The sequence below is a fragment of the Notamacropus eugenii genome, chromosome 1 (assembly GCF_028372415.1).
Source record: "Notamacropus eugenii isolate mMacEug1 chromosome 1, mMacEug1.pri_v2, whole genome shotgun sequence".
Lineage (NCBI taxonomy): Eukaryota > Metazoa > Chordata > Mammalia > Diprotodontia > Macropodidae > Notamacropus > Notamacropus eugenii.
In genome coordinates, this window is record NC_092872.1 from 595565007 (window position 1) to 595590304 (window position 25298).

The 25298-nt window shown below is 36.4% G+C and overlaps 1 protein-coding gene across 3 annotated transcripts in view; it reads left to right on the forward strand.

Annotated features, from left to right (window-relative positions):
- Positions 1–25298, forward strand: part of CFAP61 (cilia and flagella associated protein 61) — a 343664-nt gene that overhangs the window by 244223 nt on the left and 74143 nt on the right. For all 3 annotated transcript variants that reach the window (XM_072634555.1, XM_072634556.1, XM_072634557.1), the window contains 4 exons: positions 6704–6996; positions 10703–11030; positions 11910–12001; positions 17969–18174. In XM_072634555.1, the coding sequence (XP_072490656.1) occupies positions 6704–6996; positions 10703–11030; positions 11910–12001; positions 17969–18174 (919 nt within the window). The remainder of the gene's footprint in view (positions 1–6703; positions 6997–10702; positions 11031–11909; positions 12002–17968; positions 18175–25298) is intronic.

Below are 25298 nucleotides of genomic sequence, written 5' to 3' on the forward strand. Positions count from 1 at the left end.
CCCTCTCTTCTTCTTCCTCATTAGAATTTTTCTTTTTTTATACTTTAAAGAGCTCCTTATTCCTCCTGAAATACCTTCTTCCACAGGTTTTCTCCTTCATGGAGAAGATGACAAGGTGAGTTAGAAGGATGAGTTGGATGTCTGCAGCCAAAGATGCCAGTTGTGAGGGATGGGGGGCTTAGAGGCATGGGGAGCAACATGAATAAGTAAAGATCAGAAATCATGGTATATAGTGGAAGATATTGAGTCACTTAGTGTGTGCATGTGTATGTACATATATGTATGTATTGTAGATATGTATGTGTGTGTATATATGTATATATATATATATATATATATATATATATATATATAGAGAGAGAGAGAGAGAGAGAGAGAGAGAGAGAGAGAGAGAGTCACTCAGTTAATAATACTGAGTTCTACCGAATACATCATGCAAAGTTCTAAATTGACTGCATTCCTTCCATTGGACAATGCTTATATTCTCAGAAGCAACAAAACCACTGCAGAATCACTGAGACAATAACTTCAGCTCCAAATCTGTCATCTATCACCAGTCTACACAATGGCATGTCTGACCAAAACCTGACAGTCTTAAGATGTTCTGTCTACTGATCTTTAGACAGACCAAAATTAAGGTCAGAATGGTCCTAGCATGCCCCTGCCAAACAGTACGTAGATACTGCTGTTTGAAAAAGATGGAGGTTAAAAATGAGTCTGAATTGAGGTCATATTTGTAATTATGTTAGAAGGCATAGTCATTTGTTTGCTTATATGTCTCTGCCTTCATTGTAAGAGTCATGATCTGAAAATGTTCAACTTGGTCCCTGTTAGCAAATAAACTAGGTAATGAAAATTATACTAACATTATTAGTAATTATTTGTGAAAACAGTTCAAAGAAACACATATTATAACTTATGTTAGAAGTGATTATTAACTAAGTGTTCTTCATTTGCAGACATGAGCCCAAGCTTTGTTTTTAATTATGATATGAATCTGATGACAAATACAGATGTTGCCTTAGTGTTCTGTGAAATACATAAACTTTTCTTGGTCTTATGAGCATATTAAAATTCACCTTGTAAATTTGGGAAATTTACACTATATCTATGATGCTTACACTTTGAGGAACCAATGAAGTTTCAAATTGTTAAAGCTTAAAACTGCACATAGACTTTTGGGATATTCTGAATTATTATATATGTATCTCATAGTGGAAATTTGTCTCTGATTTTCATAATTTTTTTCCATACTCAATTCTGTTAGCTACGGATGAACAAAACTTGCAGCTAAAAACTTTGTCAATAAAATGCACTCAACAAATATTTTTAAGGTACCTATTAGGTGCAGAGCATAATGACATACAAGATACAAAATGCAGATAGCATCTGGTCTTAAGGAATTTACAGATTTAAGTTTTATCTCCTTTCCCATGTCTCTGAATGAAATTGTAGATGATAAATGACATAGCCAACTGGGTAGCAGAGGAGAATAGAGAAAAGAATAAACTCAGTAAACCACTCATAGAGGATTATGATATGGCCATATCAGTTTTGTGGAACTAACGAATTAAGTGATCTCTTGGAATGTAGGTCAAGCAGTCAGTTAACAAGAATTTAGGCACCAGGCACTCAGTGTACTAAGCAGTGAAGATATAAAGAAAGGCAAAAATGGCTCCTGCCCTTAAAGGGCTTACATTTTCATGTGTTTTACATACATATACATATATATGTATGTATATATAACAGTAGGATGATTTATTTTACCCTACTGTCTCCAGAGAGACCTTCCATACTCCTTACATATTTTGTCCAACCAATATATGTGAAACTTATTTTGTCTTAGGATTTTTAAGATTCATGCCTTAATCATCCAATGAGGTTACAATTATTACCCTTAGCCCCTAGTTCATTTAAACAATGATCACCTGACAACACTGTGAACCTTCTTATGTTATTTACCATCTTTAGAGAAAGGAATTTTTTTTTGTCTAAAGAGTAATTGACTAAACAAATTCCTTGATCCTTCTATATTTTAATTGACCTAAACACTATCTTTGTTGGGGAATAATGTTTTTATTTTGGGTTGTTCAGAAATTTGGGAGTGGGGGAAGCTTCAACTTTTTCCATACTAAACAAAGACAGAATCTTAGTTCAGGCCAACAGTTGTCATTCAAACAAGAACCAGGTTGGTCAGTCTCAATTCACTGAATCCCCACACTAAGTTGTAACTGTAAAGTAATGGGATTTATTTTCTTTTTTTTATAAATTCTAAATACTTTGAATTAAAAGAAACAATTATTGAATTGATATAACAATTAATTATTGAACTGATGTGTAAAATACTTTGCAAACCTTAAAGTATTACACCCTTGTTTACTAATATTGTTAATATAATATGGTTTATCATAATAATATAAATGGAACTTCCATTTGAGAAAGTGCCTAGACCAACCATGGCTCGCTTTACTCCCCACTCTGCTCCCGACTCTCCAGACTTTTCCACTTTGTCCATGAGAAGGTGCTCGCTCCTTCCACCTTCCCCCATTTTGAGCTCCCTTTTATGTGTTGTTTTCTCCTGCAAGAATGTAAACTCCTCAAGCAAAAACTCTGCTTTGCTCCTATTTGTGCTCTTTGTACTTAGCATAAAAGCTGGCACATAGAAAGTGCCTAAGTAGAGGCATTAGGAACCAGGGTGCTGAAACGCTAACTGTAATGCATCTTGCATCAAATACTGTTAAGTAGAACCATAATTACATTTAGGAGACCAGGACTTTGCTGCTTTGCCTGAGGGTGCTGATAGGACTTGTAATCCCCCAACAGGTAAAAACTGCTGAGCTTCACACCTAGATAGCAGGAATAATTAAACCAGAATTTGAGAATACACTCATAATTTTTCCTTCCTTCCACATAGTCCCCAGGTGACTCCTTGATCCTGCCTTTCCTGGCAGCGTTCTTCTCAGGACTAGCTTCTCAGTGTCCTGTGCTCTTGCTCTCTCTCTGTCTCTCTCTGTCTCTGTCTCTCTATCTCTATCTCTCTATCTCTCTCTCCTTTTTCCTCTCTCCACCTCCCTCCCTCCCTCCAAAAGAGAGATGACCCCAAAGAACTTTATGACCAGAAATCTGAATTGTCTCCTTGAGGTTTCCTCCTCACCTTCTGTTGGCTTTTTCAAACTGTTTGCCCCACAAAATATTATTAGGAGTGGCTCTGATTTTCTTATTATGTTTTTTAGGCCTGACTTGATTTGACCATAACTGTATAGATATGGCCTTTGTCAATTCCTTTATTAACTTGGTGGAAGAGGGGAGGGAAGGGGCAGGGCAGAATGATGGCTGGGCAGGGAACATCCAGCTAGTCCCTCCATTCCTGCTCATTTTTGTTTGCATCATATGATCACAGAAACTGCTAAAGAAACAAACTGGACAACAAGGTTAAATTTGGTTCTTTTCTGAAGTAGGAAAAAAAATGTTTTTATTAGTGAAAAATGGGAAATTATAGAAACAAGCAAACGTTGCAATAACATAACTGAAAGAAATTCTTTCAAAGACAACGGGACCTTAGAGACAGAACACCATTCATTACTATGTAAGTACAGGCCTAGGAATAAAAACATGTCACTGGGGATACTTGTAGCTAGACAAACCACTTAACCTCTCTAACATCAGTTTCCTTTTCTGTAATATTACACTAATAACACCAGAGAGGATCAAATGAAACAATATATGTGAAAGTGCTTTTTAGATTATAATACAATATATAAATGCAAGATATTATCATTATTCTGCTTTGGGGGGAAGGAAAGAGTAATTATTTGTCTAAATCAATTACATATGGTCTAGTTTAAATAGTAAATTAGACATTGACTAATTTAATAGCAAGCTCTATAGGAAGTATAATGACATACGTCAAGGATATATGGCTTTATTATCTTCAGCCATCACAAGTTACAGCCCTTCTATATCTTAATAGAATTTCATGAATCTCTGTGTCCAAACCCCCCCCAAATTTTCACCTGGTTGGTGACCCCCTGCTTGTGAGCCTCTCTGAGCTTGGTGAGACTGGTCCCCAAATCACAGATGCACTTCAGTGCATGTCCATACTCAGTCTTTCTAGCCTGGGAAGACCTGCCTAAGCTTGCGTGCTGCTGGCATGGCCTTTGAAAGCTCACAATTTTTTTCCATGCTGCAATGAAGAATCATAATATGGGAGACCATGACGTAGTCTTACTAATGACAAATAGAAATGTAACAGAGAAAACATAGTTTTATATAGGCATTTTTATATATTTATACTTATTTTCTATAGATATTTAATTTTATATATATGTATACACACAAATTTATATATATATATATTCAATGTCACCCAAAGGTATCATTTAAATGCATGGGCATGAAAAAAGAAAATAAAGTTGTTTCAGTGGAAACTTAACTACATTCTCAAAGCCACATTTAAAAACTAAGTAACTGAATTTTTGTGATGGCTATTGCCCTTTGGGATAAAAATTCATCCTTATCACTTGTTACCTATTTGGTATAACTATCTCTTATTATAAAATAAATGTTTCTCCAACACCAACATTACATTGCCTGCTATTCTAACACCATGTAACAAAACCTCCTATTTGAACCATATACTGTAAAAGGGAGACTCCATTAATTCTGAATTTCGGGACTAAAAATCTTATTCTGATATAATTCAAACTTTAACTTGCGTGTTATGAAAGATTAAATAAGAGTGGAAGTTTTCTGAGAATGTAGAAGCTTTCTTACCTGATAAGCTAAAAATTTTGTTTGGCCATGTAGTCAGGATTTATCACTCTAGAGTGGGCAAATGCCAGTATAATTTAAACGAAATGCTTGCCATTTCCAACCCTTGGGAAATATCTCTCACAATCTTTCAGTAGCATATCTCATTAAGCTATATTTCATTAGACTACATGAACAAAGGTGCTGTCATGGTAATAAGTTCCTGTTGGTATAAAAATCCACCAAAGTAACTACAGAACTGAAGGAAAGGAGAAAGTCTGTGTATCTGCAGAGTGCAGCTATTGACATCAAATGCTTGAGAATGAATCCATGGGTGGTTGATTTTATTTTCCTAAAATACAATATGTATAAATTATTTTTATATTTAGAGTATCCACATACCCCATTAGAACGTTCCAAAAAGTCTTCAAGGATAAGTATTCATGGCTATAAATCATAATCAGCTCTCAGTAGGGGCATTTCTTCAGTGGATGGACATGAAATGCCCATGCATTTAAATGATACCTTTGGGTGACATTGAATATATATATAATATATATACATACATATATATGTATGTATATATAAATTTGTGTGTATACATACATACATAAAATTAAATATCTATAGAAAATAAGTATAAATTTATAAAAAATGCCTATATAAAACTGTTTTTTTCTGTTACGTTTATATTTGTCATTAATAAGACTACATCATGGTCTCCCATATTATGATTCTTCATTGCATTAAATACATTCATGTTCTTGTCTTCTAAAGAGAGGACAGATGTTGAGGAAGATCAAGAAATAGCATTGATCTTCACTCATATTTCATGGAGGAACCCACAGTTGTTAGCTGTTAAGGGTTCAAACTCTTTTTAAGGCTCCTACTAAAGCAAGAGGGACCCTTGTACCTTACAACTGCTTGCTTGAATAATTTACCAAGGCAGACTTAATGTAGACATCAACTGTTTATTTGGGCTTTGCAAATTGCTAACATTATCATTTCATAAATAGGTGGACGGGTAGAAAAGTTGTTTGAAAACAGTTATTTTGTTTGAAAGGTAAGAGTTCAGCTTACCTGAAATGACAATACTCCCTGATTCTTTATAATATAAAACTCTCTATTTGTCTATCTCAAACATCCCAATTCAATTTTCTTTTGATGAAAATAATGAAATAAGTAAAATTACTTACATATTCCTTTAGGATTTTCAGAAAACCGAACAGGTTTTTCTAACAACCTAACAAAAAACCTAACAACAGGGTTGTTAACCTCAAAAGGTCTTTCATATCAAAATCTTTGCAGACTGTTTTGACATCTTTTGTTCTTCATGCAAAATACTGCATCCTGTCCCTATAATACATTTTAGTCATTTCTGTTACTTAGATCTTGAGCTTTTACATTCATATCACCCAAATTTAAATCTCTATGAAATTTTTCATTGAATAATAGAACATTCAGGGCTTCTGTTCAAAGTATCTCTTCCTAATTCATTTTTTTAGTCAACCAAAAATCAACATTACCGTGCTCAGCTTGTTTGACACTTATGTGAGTCATATTTTGAACTATTGTTTTTACATTTTATAGGAGAAATCTGTATCCTGTAACTTTAATAATTCTGTTTGGCTAGTAAGTGTAGCAAATAGGGAAAGAAACAAGATAAAAGGTTTTTATTCTAGAGAGTTTCCAGCAGAATAATTTCAAAATTTTAAATTATTGCAACATAAATGAATGTCCTACTTCTGTGTTAAAAGTACTTGCCTACTTTGTGAGATGTTTTATACAGACTCTTCACTAAATTATCTTAGTCCCTGTTGCTAGGTAACATTGTTTGCTTCAGAGCATCAGAGAAATAAGAGGGTCAAAGAGAGCAATTCTCTATTATTATCATTTGAGTTACACTAATAAGGTTTGTATTGTATGTCTTGAATTCCCCCCCCCTTTTTTCTAGGGAATGTCATCATTTATGGGAATACAATTGACATTTACACCACTGTTGAAACCCTCTTACATCTTGGAATTAGTGGCAATCGTATACACATGGTGCAGCCTCCACTCACTTCTAACATCACTTGCATTAACAACTATGAGGTGGAAAATGCCGTTGAGGAAGCTTTGCTAGAGGCCAATGTCTCTTTTTATCAGGAGGCTATTCTTGCACAGTGGAATGATGGTGAAGACCCTGATCCCATAACATGTGCTTCCTTCACTACACCAACAAAACCTTTTAAAATACAGTGTGCCGTAAGTAGTTACCGCTGCAGTATTTCTCTAATACTGGCTTTGCAGTCCTTGAAAGGCTGATTTGTGTGGAGACAGTAGTCAAAGAGTTTTACTTTTGTTGCTGTCTACTTTTTAAAAATGGATAACTATTTTCTCTATTACTATGCTCCTATTTTATAACCTTTTGTCTTCAAATAAAACATTTCTGTTCTGTCCACTTTCTCCCTTTTTCTTTCAAAGTTCTATATTTACTCTCAGGAGGTATTGAGAAGGAAAAAAACCAAAACCTTTCTTGATGCTCTTGTTTTGGGGGATATAAGTTCTCTGACTCCTAAGCAAATTGGGAAATGAATCCTTTTCATGGGTTTATAATAGCCTGACTTGAAACCTACAAGTTCAAGAATTGTATAGAAGTAACACCTAGCACCTCACAGAAGCTAGAAGGGAAGGGATCACAATAAGCCAGGCCAGGTTTAAAGAGCAGCCTTCTCTTTCAGTCAGGTGCCCACAGTCATCAGGATGGGCAAACAGGATTTGAGGATGTGAGTGATAAAGGTTTCTGTGCTATAGCAAACTGAATTGAATAAATGAGTGTTGATGATCTAGCAGATCAGTAGAAGCTAGCAGAGAAGGGAATGAGTACAGCCACTTTACACCCCCAGGAGTCAAGTAAAAATTAGTAATAGCAAGTAGGTTTTCTGGGGTAGCCAAGAGAAGAAGTTTTTAGTTTGGGGGAAGAGTCGTCATGCCACAAAGGACTAGAATATATATTGACACCTAGGAACTATAACTATCAATGGAACTGTTCTACTGTTGATGGATTGATGCTGTGTTTGTCTTCCTACCTGAGACACTCACCAATTATGTGTACTATAAATGTGTGCTGTTCTGCTTCACTGAGAAGAAAAAGACTGGAGGGTAGCCTCTCTTCATTCTGGCTTTTTAGAAAGAAGGAAATTTCTTAGAGGGGTTATGATTAGACAGAAAATATGCTTCCTCTCTGGAGGCAGAAGGAAAATTGAATCCCTAGGAAGACACTGACTAGTGAAAGAGCTTGATACGTAAGGAAATGAAGGCAAAGAAAATCTACACAAAGCTCTTCTTTTAGATGGTGAGTCTGGACCTTAGGAATTAGCAGCATATGGAATAATAAGGAAAATTTATAGATGCTGGTAGGTACAATGAATCCTTTTACTAGCCTCAGGAACAAAAGATATATAGAGGCAGTTGGGTTTCTTGCTGAGAAATCCCAAGGTGCATGGCTGATCAAGGGGAATGTGCTATTTTTAGGTGTGCTGCCCATATGGCAAGAGCAAACAGTAACCAATGGTTGGGCTATATGCGCTAGTGGTGTCCTTGTGACTTCAAGAAAAGCCAAGAAGGGAGAGAGGCTGACTCCCTGTAACCATATAGATTGAGTGGGCTTTGGATCAACTTGAATATGATTATATAGCACACTCAGAAGAAACAAATATAAAAGAATGGGCATGGGAATAACACCTTGTGTCAATAAGATAAAAACCTTTGTGAAAATCTATGAAATTAGGAGTGGAAACATGATGCAGAGTATTAAACAAATAAAAGGAAAGAGAAACAAAAATGATATTATTGTGAGAATAGATATGCAAAACATTGTTAGAAGGAAAATAAAGGCCTAAATAGTAATAAACAAAACAAAAACTCATTTTAAATAAATTATTTGGGCAGCTTTACCTGGGAATTTTTTTGTCTCCCTTTCATTTCATTTTTTTCCCATAGGGTGACTAAACCAATGTATAGGTAGTTTCATATGGTGGACAAAAACTGGCCTTAAAGCCAGGAACGCCACATTTCAAATCCTGCCTCTGGCATACACTGGCTGTAGGACCTTGAACAAGTCATTTAACTTTTAAGTACTCTTAGTTGTTTTTCAGTAGTGTCTAACTCTGTGTCACCCTTGTTAGTGTAGGTCTAGAGCAGAAGAGGATCTCTAGTAGAAAAGGAGAGGGTGAAGGACCCTAATCTCCCAGTGATAGTGTATCAGAACCAAACCAAATTGGTTTAGTTTTCCATCTGAGAGTGAGGTGATTTCCAACCTACCAGAGGTCTTAAATCCCTTTCCAGAGGGCTCCACATGATCTGGAAACCTCTGGAGAGTCCAGATTTTCTTCTAAGATAGGAAGTCAATTTTCTTTCTTTTCTTTCTTGTTTTTTCTTTCTTTTTCTTTCTTCCTCTCCCTTTCTTTTCTTCTGCTTTTGCTTTTGTGCCTTTGGGTTGAGGAGGGTCATTTGTGCATCAAATGAAGTATTTTTTGAGTATTAAGCAAGCAGTTCTCTCCATTGAATTCTGTGAAATGTTCCTTTTTTGTTGAATCTGAAAAACTTTGTATTGGGGCATCATTGTGACTTTAACCTGTATATATGGGACTATATGAAATCATGCTGCATGGACTCTTCCGTATTGCACTGGAGAAGCCAGTGAAAGGACAATACTTATGCCTCCCCAAAGACTCCAGGGTTCTCTTCTGGATTGGAAATGTAGACATTGTTCAAAACACATCCTGCCTATATACCAGTGATGGCAAAATTTTCAGATGAGGGAAACAGTTAACCAAGAACTGGTTGCTTGCTCAGTTAATGTAAATTTCCCTCATGGAAAGGCTGGGAAGCCTGCTTCTAGGAGAGTCATGATGATGTGTAAGAGAAATGCCCTGGAAGGATTATGGAGTTTACATAGACAGTCATTAGCTCTGTGACCTTGGGTAAGTCATTAGATTGCTGTCTCTCAGTTTCCTCATCTGTAAAATGGGTTTAATAATAAGTGTTATGATAAAATGAGATCATATTTGTAAAACACTTTGCAAACTTTAAAGTGCCAAATAAATGCTAGCTACGTGATTTACCCTGCTCTGTTTGATATTTTTATCAATGATTTGGATGAAGACATGATTATCAGATTAAGGAATGAAACAAAGCTAGGAGGGATAAATTGTGTGTATATATATATATGTATATATATACATATATATATATAAATTATATATAGAATCAGACCTGAAAAAATCTATAGTCTAGAACAATGGGTCAAAATTACCAACATGCCATTTAATAGGTATAAATTTAAAATCTTCCCGTAAGCTTGAGAAATGATCTTGTGCACATTTCCAGGACAGCAGAAGCCTGAGTTAATAGCAGTTCATGTAGAAAAAAACCCCAACAATCTAACACAGAGATTTTAAAGTTTTAAAGAAATAATTACTAACATTTAGTAAGTACCTTTTATGTACACAGGCATTGTGCTACACTTTACAAATATTATTTCATTTGATCGTCACGACAATGCTGGCAGGTAGGTGCTATGATCATCTGAATTTTACAGTTGAGGAATATGAGGAGAACAGGGGTTAAATGCCTTGTCCACAGTTACACAGCAGGGGGTATCTGAGGCCAGATGTGAACTTAGTCTTCCTGACTCTAGGCCTGTGTGTTCTGTTCACCGTGCAACCTAGCTCTACCATTCCTCTCCTACACAAAAAATATGAGAGGAAAAGAGGCATGATAGGTCTTAACAAGAAAAGCAATTTCCTACAATGTGACCATTTCTCCAAATACTATGAATTTTCTACACAATTTTTTCTGAACCAGAGAGTATAAAATACCTATGAGAGTTCTATGCCTTTGTGTGATATAAAACATGAAAATATAAAATGCATTTGACTGAATGCAAATGTGAATTTTTATTTTTCAGGCGTTCTTCAGCTTTCATGAAAAGGATGTGGATTATGAGACTTTCAAAGCACTTAATGATTCATGTCTTGTCTATGATGGAAGACTTGTGATTGATACCACTTTTCACACAAATGACATAACCATCCGAGCAGCAGGTCCTCTCACCAAGTTCTCCAATAGATATTATGCAAATGAATGGACACACAGTAGCTTCAGTTCAAAAGAAATTGGTTTTCAGCTTGCTGCAACTATGTTGAATCTCTTTGATCCAACTCTGGAGCCAGTAACTGAGCCACCAGGAGATCTGGATAGACTTATTCCTATATATAAAGGAGCTAAGATTAAAGGTTTGTTAAAAATATATATATTATTCAAATCTGAGTTTATGGTAGCTTATTAAATGTCAAAGGAGTTTGACTCTGCAAGCTAAGGTAAGAGCTTGCACTGGGTGGGGTAAGGAAAGGCAAATTCAAGAGATTTTGGTCCCAGGTAGCTAGGGGATACAGGAGATAAAGTGCTAGCTCTAGAATCAGGAGGACCTGAATTCAAAGCCTGCCTCAGACACTAGCTGTATGATCCTGACAGAGCAAGTAACTTAACTCCTTCCTGCCTCAGTTTCCTCAACTGTAAAATGGGGGTAATAATACCTACCTCCCAGTGTTGCTTTAAGCATCAAATAAGATATCCATAAGTACTTTATAAATGCTAGTTAAAGTGCTGTATAAATGCTAGTTATTATTATTAGCCCCATGTGTGCCATGACCTGAGCTATCTGGAGATGAGCTCTAGCTGTTGCTATTCATTCGTGTCCAATCCTTTGTGACCTCATTTGGGATTTTATTGGCAAAGAAAGGGCTTTGCCATTTTCTTCTCCAGTGGATCCATTTTGTCAGGCAATAAGAGGTTAAGTGACTTGCCCAGGGTCACCCAGCTAGAAAGATCCTCTGTTAACGTCCTAATTTTTGACTCCACTAAATTCACCCCAGGGCTGCCCTAACTTCTTCACAGGATAGTGAAGATCAGCTGAAGTAAGAAAAATCAAAATAATTCAAGGGCTAGACAAATATAAGTCCTTTAAAGTCCTATATAAATGCGTTCTTGCTATTATTACCCCCCAAAAGTTATATATTGTACTGTCTTTCTTCATTTGTACGATGATAAAAATACAAACCATAATGTTCTATTGACAATAATTTCTAAATGTAAAAATATTTTCATTTTCCTAGAAGGTCTTCTTCCTGGACCATATTATTACTTGCATGTTGCCAAACCAATGATTCCTACTCCCTTGGATGTACAGATTGCTCAGGGTGACTTTGTAAGTATTTTTACTGACTGTGCCTCTGCTTTACCACATACCACTTACTCTAAAGGAGATCAGTTTTCTTTATAAAAAATATTTAAGATAGCTTTTTGGTTCATTGACCAGAAAGTCCCATTTACAGAAATACTGCTCATATGTTATATGGAGCTTGATATAGCTAGAACCTAGAGCCTAGAACCACCCAACTACATTCATAACTGCCTTAGATTTCTCTAATGTGACTTGTGGAAGATAGAAACCACACGGGATTATGTCAAATAGTAATCTATGTCCACTTGAGGTGAACATTAAATAGGGTTCAGTAATAATTAGGCAGTTCTTATTGAATATGAATATGTGGTGATACATGGTTCTGTGCTATGTAACTTTGCGATGAAGTCCAGTGCATAATTTTCATGAAGATGAAAAACTATCATTGTATTAAGGCAGAACAAGTGAACGACATTAAAGTCAACAGATCTGACACATTCTACCAATTTAATAGCCTAGAAATTTGTGCAAATTAAGACAAAAAATGACTAGTTGAGCACTTAAAAAAAAACTTATAAATAAGATAAGTATATATAAGTTCCTTAAGATACCTGCCAGACCAATGTATAAAAATAGCAACAACCAAAAATATTTAGGACAATCTAATAAACCCTGTAAGGTCTGAATCAAAATCCCCCATATGTTGTCAGTTAACTGAATTACCTTGACAATCAAGCAGACAATCAACAGGTATTTTAAAAGTTCCAACTATGTGCGCCTCCTTTTCTCTTACTTCACAATAGAAATCAGTTGCCAAGTCCATACAGTTCTACCCCCTTAACATCTCTCTCACACGTACCCTACAACCACTTTTATCTCTGTCCTAGTGGCAGCTGGATGGCACAGTGGATGAAAGCACTAGGTCTGGAATCAGGAGGAGCTGAATTCAAATCTATCATCAGACACATTGGCTTAATCACTTAATCTCTGCCTCAATTTCCTCAACAATGAAATGGGGACAATAATAGTGCCTCATTTCTTGCAGGATCTGTGAAGATCAAATGTGATAATTTTTGTAAAAGTGCCTGGCACTTAGCAAGTACAGTAGAAAGAAGGCTTATTGCTTCCCCCTTCCCTATTCACATAATAATCACTCTAATTCAGACCCTCAGCACACTTCACTTGGACTATTACAGTAGCCTCTTAATTGGCCTCTTTGCCTCAAGTCTCTTCTCTCTCCAGTACATTACGCAGCTACCAAAGTAATAATTCTAAAGCATAGGTCCAATCTTGTCACTCCCCTGCTCAATAAACTCCAGTGGCTTCCTTGCCTAAATACAAACTTCTTTCTTTGGCATTTAAATCCCTTTATAGCTTGACTTCAACCTACATTTCCAGGTTTCCCTTTGCACGTGAGCATGCACACACACACACACACACACACACACACACACATATACACAGAGACACACACACACACAGACACACACATACCCACAGTCCATACAAACTTGCCCATTTACCATCCCTCCACCACATTCATTTCTTAGATCCATGATATACAGTCTATAAGGGAACAGGAGGCCAGGGAAGTAACTAACTGAGGACTGGGGAAATCAGGAAATGTCACGGGAAGGAAGAGGCACCTAAGCTAAAAAGGAAGTGAGGAGAGCAACCCAGGCCGAGGGGACAGCCTGTGCTAAGGCACAGGGGTGGAATATTGAATATAGGGAATAGCCAAGAAAAGTCCATCCTTGTCTTGTAAGTCACTTCAGTTCTTAGGATGTTGGTCTTACCATCTACAGGATGGGGGAGTTGTACTAAATGATCTATAAAACTCTTTTAATTCTTAAACTTCCAATTCTATACTTCATCTAGAAGCCAAGTCTTTGTGTAAGATATCACAGCTTCTGGCTACTGATACGTAAGTCATTGTCTGTCATGCTTAGAAGAGCCAAAAAAAAATAGATAATGAGAATTGTAGTAAAAATGCAACATACATAAATTATTTTGCCTAGTATTTGAATATGAACTCTGGTTTTAATTGAGTGTTTTGCCAGGTGGGCCTCCTTTTTAATTAGTGTAAAAGATCTCCCCAGATTTTTCTATTTGATTCTCTAAGAAAAATGTAGACTCATTCCGTGGCATCATTTTGGCACTGGCCACCATTTATGTAAAATTGCTGCCAAGATGATGAGGCCATTTCCTAAAGACAGCCAGTTGACCAACTGTACAGTACATTGAATAATGTTATCTTATTTCTACTAATAATATGCAATCCACAAAAATTTTACTAGACTTTTTACAAGACCTCCTAAATATATGACAAAGCAGTTTAATAACTCTTGGACTCTATGTGAGGTTGTAACATGATAAAAAAGAAAAGGATTCCCCAAATAGCCTACATAATGAACTAATTTACAAATTCTAGTCCACATGCTTGGTTGGCTTAAACATCATGGAATGAAATAATGTGTCACAACAAATTCTGCCTTGGATACCATTAAATTTAAAATTGTACCTTCATCATGATTAAGGAGGTTGAATTTATCTTTAATAACAAATCTTGTATAGAGTAAAGCTTAAATTCAGTTGATTAATCTAGACCCTTTGACAAAACTACAGAAACTATAGAAAAAAATCATAAAAATAATTTTCTTAATTAGAACAAAGCACTTAAACCAATAGTACATCTGAATCTTGAGTCAGTTATTCATTCAACAAGCTTTTTTTTGAGACTAAATGTTCCTGCCTTGTGCAGGCTGGAAATATAGCTTGGACCCTATCACATTACTTATTGGCACAGGAGCTCTGATCTGCTCCATTTCTGACCCAAGTTAGTTTGCTCCTCCATAGGAAGCCTGGTGGGCCCCTGATCCTGAGGGGTCACCATACTGGTTCCACTTAGTATGAGCACCTAATTGGTATATAAATTCATTTTCAGAACTCCTGAACTCAGGTATCTACCAGTTTCAGCCGATCTTTAGCATGATTATAGGCAAGTGCCACTCCACTCAACTCTTAAAAGAATCTGTTAAGAACCTACCAGTGTCATACCATGACACTATGGCCAAGGAACACAGTTACAAACTATTTAAGAGAAAGAAACCATACAGAAATTGGAAGGAAATGGAAAGATCACTTTAATGCTGAAAGATTCCCCCATCGAATAAAATTGGAAAGGACCTTATGTAGCCAGTTCATCAAATGTCCAAAATGTCCAAATGTCCAAATGTCCAAAAATGTCCAAATGTCCAAAACTGAACTCATTATCTTTCCCTTCTAAAACTTGTCCCCTCCTACTTTCCCTATTACTGTAGAGGGCAACACCACCTCCCCAGTACAGCAGGCTTGCAGTCTAGGAGTCATCCTAGAGTTCTCACTATCTCTCCCCCATCCAGTCTCTTGCCAAAACCTGTTGATTGCATCTTTGCAATATTTTTCGAATACTGCTCCTCTGACACTGCCACCACCCTGGTGCAGGCCCTCATCTACTTATGCCTGGACTATTGCAATAGCCTGCTGGTAGGCTTGCCTGCCTCAAGTCTCTTTCTACTTCAATCCATCCTCCAATCAGCCACCAAAGTGCTTTTCCTAAAACACAAGTACATATCATCATCTCCTCAATAAATTCCAGCACCTCCAGGGTCAAATGCAAAATGCTTTACTTGGCATTCAAATCCCTTCCTAACCTTTCTAGTCTTCTTACACCTTTATTCCCTACCTCTATTTGAACCAGTGGCACTGGCCTTGCTATTGCATGAACAAGACACTCCATCTCTACACCAAACATTTTTCCTGGCAGATCCATACTTTGAATGCTCTCCTTCTTCTTCTCTGTGTCCTGGCTTCCCTGGCTTCTTTCATGGCCCACATACAGGAAACCCTTCTTAATTGTAGTGCCTTCCTCTCTGTTTATTTCCTATTTATCCTGCATGTTGCTTGTTTGTACAAAGCTCCCAGAGTACAACCATCAACAGAGTACAACCATCAGCTTCATGCAGGTGACTCCAAAATCTCCATATCCAGCCCTCTTCTCTCTCTGAGCTCCTGTCCCTCATCTTCTACTGACAACTGGACGCTTCCACTTGGATGTCCTATAGGAATCTCAAACCCAGGATGTCCAAACAGGATGTCCAAAATAGCATTATTCCTTCCCAAACTACCTCCTTCCAATTTCAAAGGTGCCATCATTCTTACACTCCATTTTATAATCTCACATTTGCTGTAGACTACTCATATTCAGTCCCCACACCCACTATGTCCAAATAGTCACTAACTTTTGCCAGCTGTACTTCCACAGTTTCCCTCCATTCGTACCACAACCACCCCAATTAGGCTCACAATAGGTTCCTAAATGACCCCCTCTCCCCTTTCCAATTCACACTCCACAGAGCTGCCACATTGTTCTTTCTAAAGAACAAATCCAGCCATATTTTTTCCATGCTCAAAAAATTTGGAGCCCTTTACTGCCTCTAGGATAAAATACAAAGTTTTCTGACATTTGAAGTCCTTCACAGTTTGGTTCCAGCTATGTTTTCCAGGCTGATTAAACATTTTTTCCCCTCATGAAGTCTGCTTTCCAGCTACACTGGCCCATATTTACTATTCCTCATTTACATTTCATTATCTGTCTCCATGTCTTTTCTATAGTGTGTCCTCCCAGATCTAGAAGTTTCTCCCTTCATTTCACCGGTTAGAGTCCAGAGGTACCTGCAAAGTTCAGCTCAAATATTACTTATTCCCTCAAGATGACTTTGTGTGACTCCTCTTGTTAGTGGTCCTCAGAATTGCTATATTCTGTATTTACTTATTTATATGCATGTCATATGATCCTGTAGAATATGAGAAAACGATTGTTTTGTTTTTGCCTGTGTATCCTCAGCTTCAAACACAGTGCCTGGCACATGGTAGGCATCTGATAAATGCTTGTTGAATTGAACTGAGTGTATGTAATGCAGATAGCGGAGTATCTTTTATTATATGCATACATATATATGTACATGTACACACAAATATATATATATGTATGCATATATGTATATATATATGAAATTAATTTGGTATAGCTTCTGTAGTCACTGATAAATCTGGACCAATTAAGTTGTGGCTGAGATGAGACATGAACATGAGTAAAAAAAAAATTTAATTAGACATTTAACATTAATCAAATTGCATACTCAATTTTGAATAACAGCACCGATTAAGTCAACATTTACAGTCATATTTTAAATGAATTTCAACAAAATGTTATAAAACAAATTTTACATCATAGCGTTAGCTATGACTCCGTGTCAGACTTCTATATGCCAAAAAGTTTTAACCTGTGGCAAATTTCTAAATTAAAAAGAGTGCCGCTGAAATTTCAAAACTGGGATGGAACTGAAGTAGGCTCAGTCCTTGCCCCTAAATTGTACTATATTCAAACAGTTCCAGGATTGCCATTTAGAATATAAGGACCTTGAAGGCAGGGATGCTTGCTGAATTACATTGAAGTACAAGTGCTTCCAAGTGCAAAACAAAACAGGTATCCCAGCCCCCATGAATCAAATCCCATAAACATAAGTGAAATCTTTTTTTTAATTGCTTTTTCCTCCTGTTTTCTGAAAAGAATTATGAAAAATTTAGAATGATTTGGGTAGAACTTTAAAAGAAATATTAACCTCTCAGAAGTAAACAAACCTAGCTAAATATGTTAGGTTTGTGGTATTCTGGTAACACAGAATGGCCTGTAACCTAGCAACTAATTAAAAAATAGGATACAGTGTAACTATAGCTTTAAAGGTCCCTGAGAAACATTTAGCCATTAGGTTGCAATATGGGATTTCTGATACACTGTTATCTTCTGCCTGTCCAATCAATATCAAGTGCTATTAATAGAAACAGCCATAATACAACATGTGTTGTCTCCCTTAGCTGAAATATACTCTAGGAAAGTCCTCACAGCCTAGGTGTTTTTTGAAAAGATGATTTCTGTTTTTCCCCACCCAGGGTTTACAAATAATAACGGGCAAAGCAAAGAAAGGAAATTACTTTAGAATTCACATTAATAAGTATCAAATGGTGGAAACCATTACCTGCCTTTCTAGCAAACCATTTCCTACCTCCAACTACATCGCTTTGTTTGGACAACATGAGCAAGTCCTTAACAACTTCTGTTCTCGTCACAGGGAAGGTTTGATTACGGATCTTTATAGGTAAGAGGAACCTTTCATTGTTTTTGTATTGAGGTTTTTTAAGGAACCATATTTAAAACCTGTGATAACTACTTTTTTATTATTATTTTGTTTTCAGTGTTCTACTATCACTTCCATATATCTTAGATTTTTCCCTCCCTCCCCCAGTGATAACTACTTTGTTGGTAAAATATGAGATTTCTGTAATCAGCAATAAAATACTTTGACTCTTATTGCCTGTACTACATCCCTACTTGTACAAGCCTGTACACATGTGCATGCACACACATATACACTGTTTCCTTCTATATGCATATGTAACATGTATAAACACATATATATCTGACAAATTCTCTTGAAAGCAGTTTTAAGTTCTTCAATAACAGGCAGCCAACTTTATAAAAATATTATTTTCCCAATTCTTTCCCATAATCTTATCTAAGACAAGTAAGAGTAAGGTGTTATATTATAAGGAATGTTTCATATTAGACAGCCATAAGAGAAGAAATAACAAACACAATATTAATACTTCAAAGAAATAATCGCTCCATCATGTCCATATTCTTCATGAGTTGAAAAAATGTTTTGGACCTGGTGCTTAAAGGACGATGAAAAAAATAAATGTGATGGTTTGCATATTAATTCTGGTGTATAAATAAGGGAATAAGTTAATTTTAGATTTATGCTAAGTCCACAGTTCCAAGGAATACACAATAAGCCTTTGCATGAATGACAGCCTAGTTATAAATGGGCCCCTCCCTAATGGAAAAGAGCAACAGCAGCAAATTCAACCCCCCATATCTCTGCTATAAAATAAGACTATTTCTTTATCAAAGAGTCAGGGAGGCAGCTTTGATTTTCTTGGAAATATGATTTCATGAGCCAGACTAGGTTCTGTCCTACTCACCTGCCTGGATCTTCAGTATCATTTAGAATCCTCTACATGAGTGTCTGAGATGGTGAAATATAGAGATTTGGCAAATGATAATAAGTTTGTTCAGTTTGATAATAATCCTTTTAAAATTATTTCTCAATGATTTTTGTTTTTATTTCACATTCATTTCTGGATATATCCATCTTCCTCCTCTACCTTGAGTCTTCCCTTGTAACAAAATTTAAAAAAGAATAAAAAAACATTCTGCAAAACCAATCAACATATCAACCATATTTTCAATAGATACAATATTCTGAACTCATCTCTGCAATGAAGGAAGATACATTTTCTTTATTTTTCTCCAGACCTAATGTGTTATTAAAATTATAGTTTGTTAACAGTTCTAAAGATGCTAAGGAATTTTGGATATAAAAGGATTAAGAAATACTATTTAAAAATCAGGTTGATGTCTATGGGGGTCAAGCATCATGAGTACTGTCTTGTTATAAAAGAAAAGGAAACTATATTATTACAAAATGGACCATGAAAGAAAGGAGAAAGCAGTATTAAATATCCAGTATTTGTTGAATATCTACTATGTGCTTAAAACTGTGCTAGGCACTAAAAGGGCACAAAAGTAGATTGGATCTCTACCCTACTGATGTTTATAATATAGTTGAGGACACATGATTGACATACATGAAAGAATCATAATAATATATTTAATATTAACATTAATTTTACATTTCATATAACCAATAATTATGTGTTAAATTGTAGAATACAATAATCAAGAATGGCTACTTATAAGAGGTAGCATTTGACCTGGGCCTTCAAGGATGAATTGGTTTTGGATGGGGGAAAAGTAGTACAAGGAAGAGGAAAAAATGTGTGAAGTAGAACCTAGCACAGTATATCTGTAAAACTAAATTCTCACTGACCTAACTAGAGTAGAGTACTGCATGTGTGTAAGATATGAATAATAAATAAAGACTGTCATATGGAAGAGGAACTAGGCCTACTTGGGCCCAGAGAGTATATCCAAGGGCGATGAATTGGTAGAAGTTATTATGCTTGACATGAGCAATAGCCTCTGAACAATGGAAGCTATTGAAAAATGAAATGGATTCCCTTAGGGAAAAGTGAATCTCCCAATATTTGAAGTCTTCAAATGAGTTTCCCTTCACTGGATAACTGCATGCTGGGGCTATTTCAAGAGAGACTTTTCAGTTGAGTTCTGTGGTGGGCTGAATGACCTCTGAAGTCTCTCCAACTCTGAGAATCTTAGATATGTCAGATTATGAAAGGCTTTCAAAACCAGCAGAGGTGTTTACATTTGGCATAAGAAAAGGGAAACAATTTTAGATTTGTGAATGAGGGAAGAATGTGATTAAAAGACTGTTTAATATAAATAACTGTCAGTAGTAAGCAAGAATAAATTAGAAGAAGAGCCCAGAGTCACAATCTGTGTTTGCTACTCATTGCTGACTTCCTCCCAGGAAGCTCCATTTAAGGCAGTACCCAAGCCCACCACAATCACTCTTCTGCTGGCTCGACTTTTGACTCTCCAGACTTCTCCCCAAACAAGTACCTTCTTCCTCCTACCTTTTCAGCTTCCTTTTGTGCACTGTCTTCCCTCATTAGAACATAAGCTCCATGAGGACAGAGACCATCTTTCTTTTTGCTTGTATTTTGTATTCTCAATGCCTGGCACATAGTAAGTGCTTAATAAATTCTTTTTCTATCTGAGATGTCAGCTATATTGCGGGTCTGATTTGATAAATCTAGGCTTGATTTGATAAAAAGCTGGGATAAACCAGAGGAACTGTAATTAAAGAGATCATCTAGAAGTTAGTGACTGTTTAAAAATGGAGACTGAAAAAAAAATGGAGCAGAACAAAGTGACTTTGAACTTCTGAGCCTGAGTGAATGGGATAGTAGTGACATTGTTAAATGAAACATAAAAATCAAGTTAAATAAACAAGCATTTATTAAATACTTATTATATAGAGGCAGCTAGGTGGTGCAGTGGATAGAGTGGTGGGTTTGGAGTCAGTAAGACCTGAGTTCAAATCCAGCCTCAGACATATACTAGCTGTGTGATCCTTGGCAAGCCACTTAATCTTTCTTTGCCTCAATTTTCTCATCTGTAAAATGAGGATAGTGATACCTCCCGGGGTTATCATGAAGATCAAATGAGATAATAAGTGTAAAACGCTTGGCTGTAACAGCAAGGACTCCAGCATACATACACAGGAGGGCCTGCTGTACAGCTTCTTACATTTGCTTTTTCAAAGGGAAAGCAACTATTGACAAGTCAACAATCTACTTTAATCAAGCACATATATCATTCACTTAGTTCAAGGGAAAAAGTCAGCACTCTGAACTTCAGAGAAAATACAAACAGAGAAATAAAGACCAACAGACAGGTCTTCCAACTGTCTGACCATAAGTAATACATACATAATTACCAGAGATAGAAGCACCAACAGCTGGATTTTCAAAGCTGGGGGGCTCCTTAGGGTTGCTTAGAGGCTTCCCAGAGACTCATTTGGCACATAAACCTTCTTTCAAAAGCTAAACCCCAAAGTAAAACTTTACCTCAGAATATTTATACACTTTTCAGAGCCAAAAAGCATGCCCCCTCATGATCCAGTGCCTCATTAGCAATCAGCAAAAGATGTGGGCCCCTGCAAAACAAGCCTCCCCCAATAACTCCACCTGAGGCCTATCAATGGGCGGGGAAGATTTTTGATTCCCATTACACTGGCACATAGTAAGCACTATATAAATGTTAGTTATTAGTAATATTGTTGTTATTATTAATATATGCTAGAAACTATCCTAAATGCAGGAGATACAAAGAAAGGCAAAAGCACAGTCTGTATTCTCAAAAAAAGCCAGAAAGAGCCCATTTGGGGAAGAAATGTTCAGCTCCATTTTAGACATATTGAATTTGAAATGATGGCAAGCTATTCAATTAGAATTGTTGATTAGGCAGATGGACAAACAGGACTGGAGCCAGAGTGAATTGGGAGGGAAATCATCAGCAAAGAGAAAATAGTTGAAGTAATGAGAGCAAATAAGTAAGAAAAAGGGTGAAAATCAAGGAAAGCAGAGAGCCAAAAATTTGTCTTTGGGGGGGATGCTCAAAGTCTGGGTCAAGAAGAAGATAAAGAACCAGCAAAGGAAGCAGCAGTATTTGTAAAGGTAGACAAAACAAGAGATTGGTATAAACTTTAATTAGTCACAATCTTTCTGTACCTTTCCTCCTTTGTAAATAGAGATAATATCCATTTTATCTACTGAACAGGGTTTTGGGGAGGCTATACGTTAGCAAGCATTGTGCAGTTATTTTATTTTCTCTGAGGACATTTTATGGGTGAAGACTTTGAAGCACAAAAGAATTTATAGTTTTCTTTCTCTGTTTTGTCTCACCCTGGTTTAGGTATTAAAACCATATCTGTATCATGTAAAGAGATCAGAAGGGTGACTTCTTTCACAAAAGTAATGGAAATGATATTAATACCCAGAACAGGTGGCTCCCAGCCCAGTGGTCTTTCCACTATCTGTTAGAATGGTGTCCATTACTGAGAAGTTATTCTCAATCTTGATTACTACAGGAAAGGAAGAAATAGACTTGATTACAGTATAAACATGGTTAGAAAGAACAATTTCTTAATATTAAGCATTGTTAAACCTCAAGTCAGGAAGTAATAATGATAATGATGATGATAATAATAATCTACATTTATATAGTGCTTACCATGTGCCCAGATACTATATTATGTGCTTTACAAATAGTATCTCATTTGATCCTCGTAACAACCACAGAAGGTAAGTACTATTATTATCCCCAATTTACAAATGAGGAAACTGAGACAAATAAGGATTCAGTGACTTGCCCAGAGTCAAACAGCTAGTAAGTATCTAAAGTGAAATTTGAACTCATATCTTCCTGACTCTAGACCCTGCACTCTATCCACTGTGCCACCTCGCCGCATTTGTTTGTTCTTAGTATGTGTCCAACATGGTGCTAGTATTTGTGAGAACTGTATTTAACAGGGAACTGGTCAATGACAGTCCAGTCATCAGATCATGCACAGGGGATTCTTGTGGATTTGTGGTTATCCTGCTTCTGGAATTGAGTGATTGCACAAAATGGAAGGACCCAGCTCTCTACGTAAGAACATACATAAATATTCCTTGGCTGTTTGTTTCTGTGGCACATTGCACTACTTGTATTTTTAAAAGTATTTAATCATGTTTTCTAGAGGTAAAAATAAATTGCCTAGAGTTCGCAAACTCTAATGTCTATACTTTTTTGAAAACAAAATAATGTTTGCCCTTATCTAGTCTCCAAGTTGTTTCAAAGATGAATTAGCAGATGAATAATCACATCTGTGAACTTAGTAGCCTAGAATTTCGTATTTCTGATCTAGCAGCTCAAATTCATTGAGAGAAGCTACATCTACTCTGAAGTAATTTCTTACTTATCTTCACTTTTAATAATTATCTTCAAATCATTATCCTTAGAAAACTGAAGCAAAATGAACTATGTCTCCATTATCTACCCCAAGAAGTGGTTCTGTTCTTTCTTTGATTTCCCTCTTACCACCAGCATAGCAGCAGCTGCTGCATCTTTCTTCTTCTTCTTCTTCTTCTTCTTCTTCTTCTTCTCCTTCTCCTTCTTCTTCTTCTTGATATACTTCTATTTATCAGTTCTTTCTCTGGATGCAGATAGCATCTTTCTTCCTATGTCCTGACTTTCAAAGTACTTCTACCCTGAACATTATGGAACCCTTTCAGGAGTGAACCTGATTGGAAGGCACCAAAGCCAACAGGCCCTCATGGTTTACAGCAGTATCTCTGATGCCAAGGCTTAGAGTAAAAGTAGCTACTCTCAGAAAGCCTGGGTCAGCCCATGGAGAAATTGTGAAATTGTAGATTTGTTTGCCAGCTTTCTTCTTACAGATTGTCCTTCTCCATTGTGCTCATAAAATTTCAGTAAAAAGACCTGTGAAATAATCTATTCAACTTCCTGCCTGAGGTGGAAATCCTTCCTTTGTATGGTGGCTTAATCATTTCTACTAGAAAAACTCCAGTGAGGGGACTCATTGCCTTCTGCTGTGTTGTGTGGGACCCTGGCCTGACACCCTTTTCAGAAGTTCTCTCTATTATCCACACCTACCTGCTTCACAACATAAAATTTTTTTTAAAAAAATTCTAATTTATTCATTTTTAGTATTCAACATTTATTTCCACAAGATTTTGAGTTCCAAATTTTTTCCCCATCTCTCCCCTCCACCCACCCAAGACACCATGCATTCTGATTGCCCCTTACCCCAATCTGTCCTCCCTTCTATCACATCCCTCCCTTCTCTTATACCTATCCCTTCTATTTTCTTGGAGGACAAGATAGATTTCTATACCTCAGTGTCTGTATATCTTATTTCCCAGTTGCATGTAAAAACAATTTTTAACATTCATTTTTAAAACTTTTGAGTTCCAACTTCTCTCCTTTCATCCCTCCCCACCCATCTCCACTGAGAAGGCAAGCAATTTGATATTTGTTATACATGTGTAATTATGCAAAAGACTTGCATAAAAATCATGTTGTGGAAGACTAACTATATTTCCCTCCATCCTATCCTGTCCTCTATTTATTCTATTCTCTCTTTTGACCTTGTTCCTCCCCCAAAGTGTTTACTTGTAATTACTTCCTCCTCCCATTTGCCCTCCTTTCTATCATCCCCCCATACCCTACTTATCTCCTTCTCCCCTGCTTTCCTGTAGTGTAAGAAAGATTTTCATACTAAACTGAGTGTGCATGTTATTCCCACCTTAAGACAAATGTGATGACAATAAGCTTCACTTTTTCCTTCTCACCTCCCCGCTCTTCCTCATTGAAAAAACTTTTTCTTGCTCTTTTATGAGAGATAATTTGCCCCATTACATTTCTCTCTTTTTCTTCCCTATATGTTTCTCACCCCTTAATTTAATTTTTTTAGATATCATCCCTTCCTATTCAACTCACTGTGTGCCCTCTGTCTGTGTGTGTGTATTATTCCTCCAACTACCCAAATACTGAGAAACGTTTCAAGAGTTACAAATATTATCTTTCCATGTAGGAATGTAAACAGTTCAATTTTAGTAAGTCCCTTATGATTTCTCTTTCCGGTTTATCTTTTCATGCTTCTCTTGATTCTTGTGTTTGAAAGTCAAGTTTTCTATTCAGCCCTGGTGTTTTCATCAAGAATGCCTGAAAGTC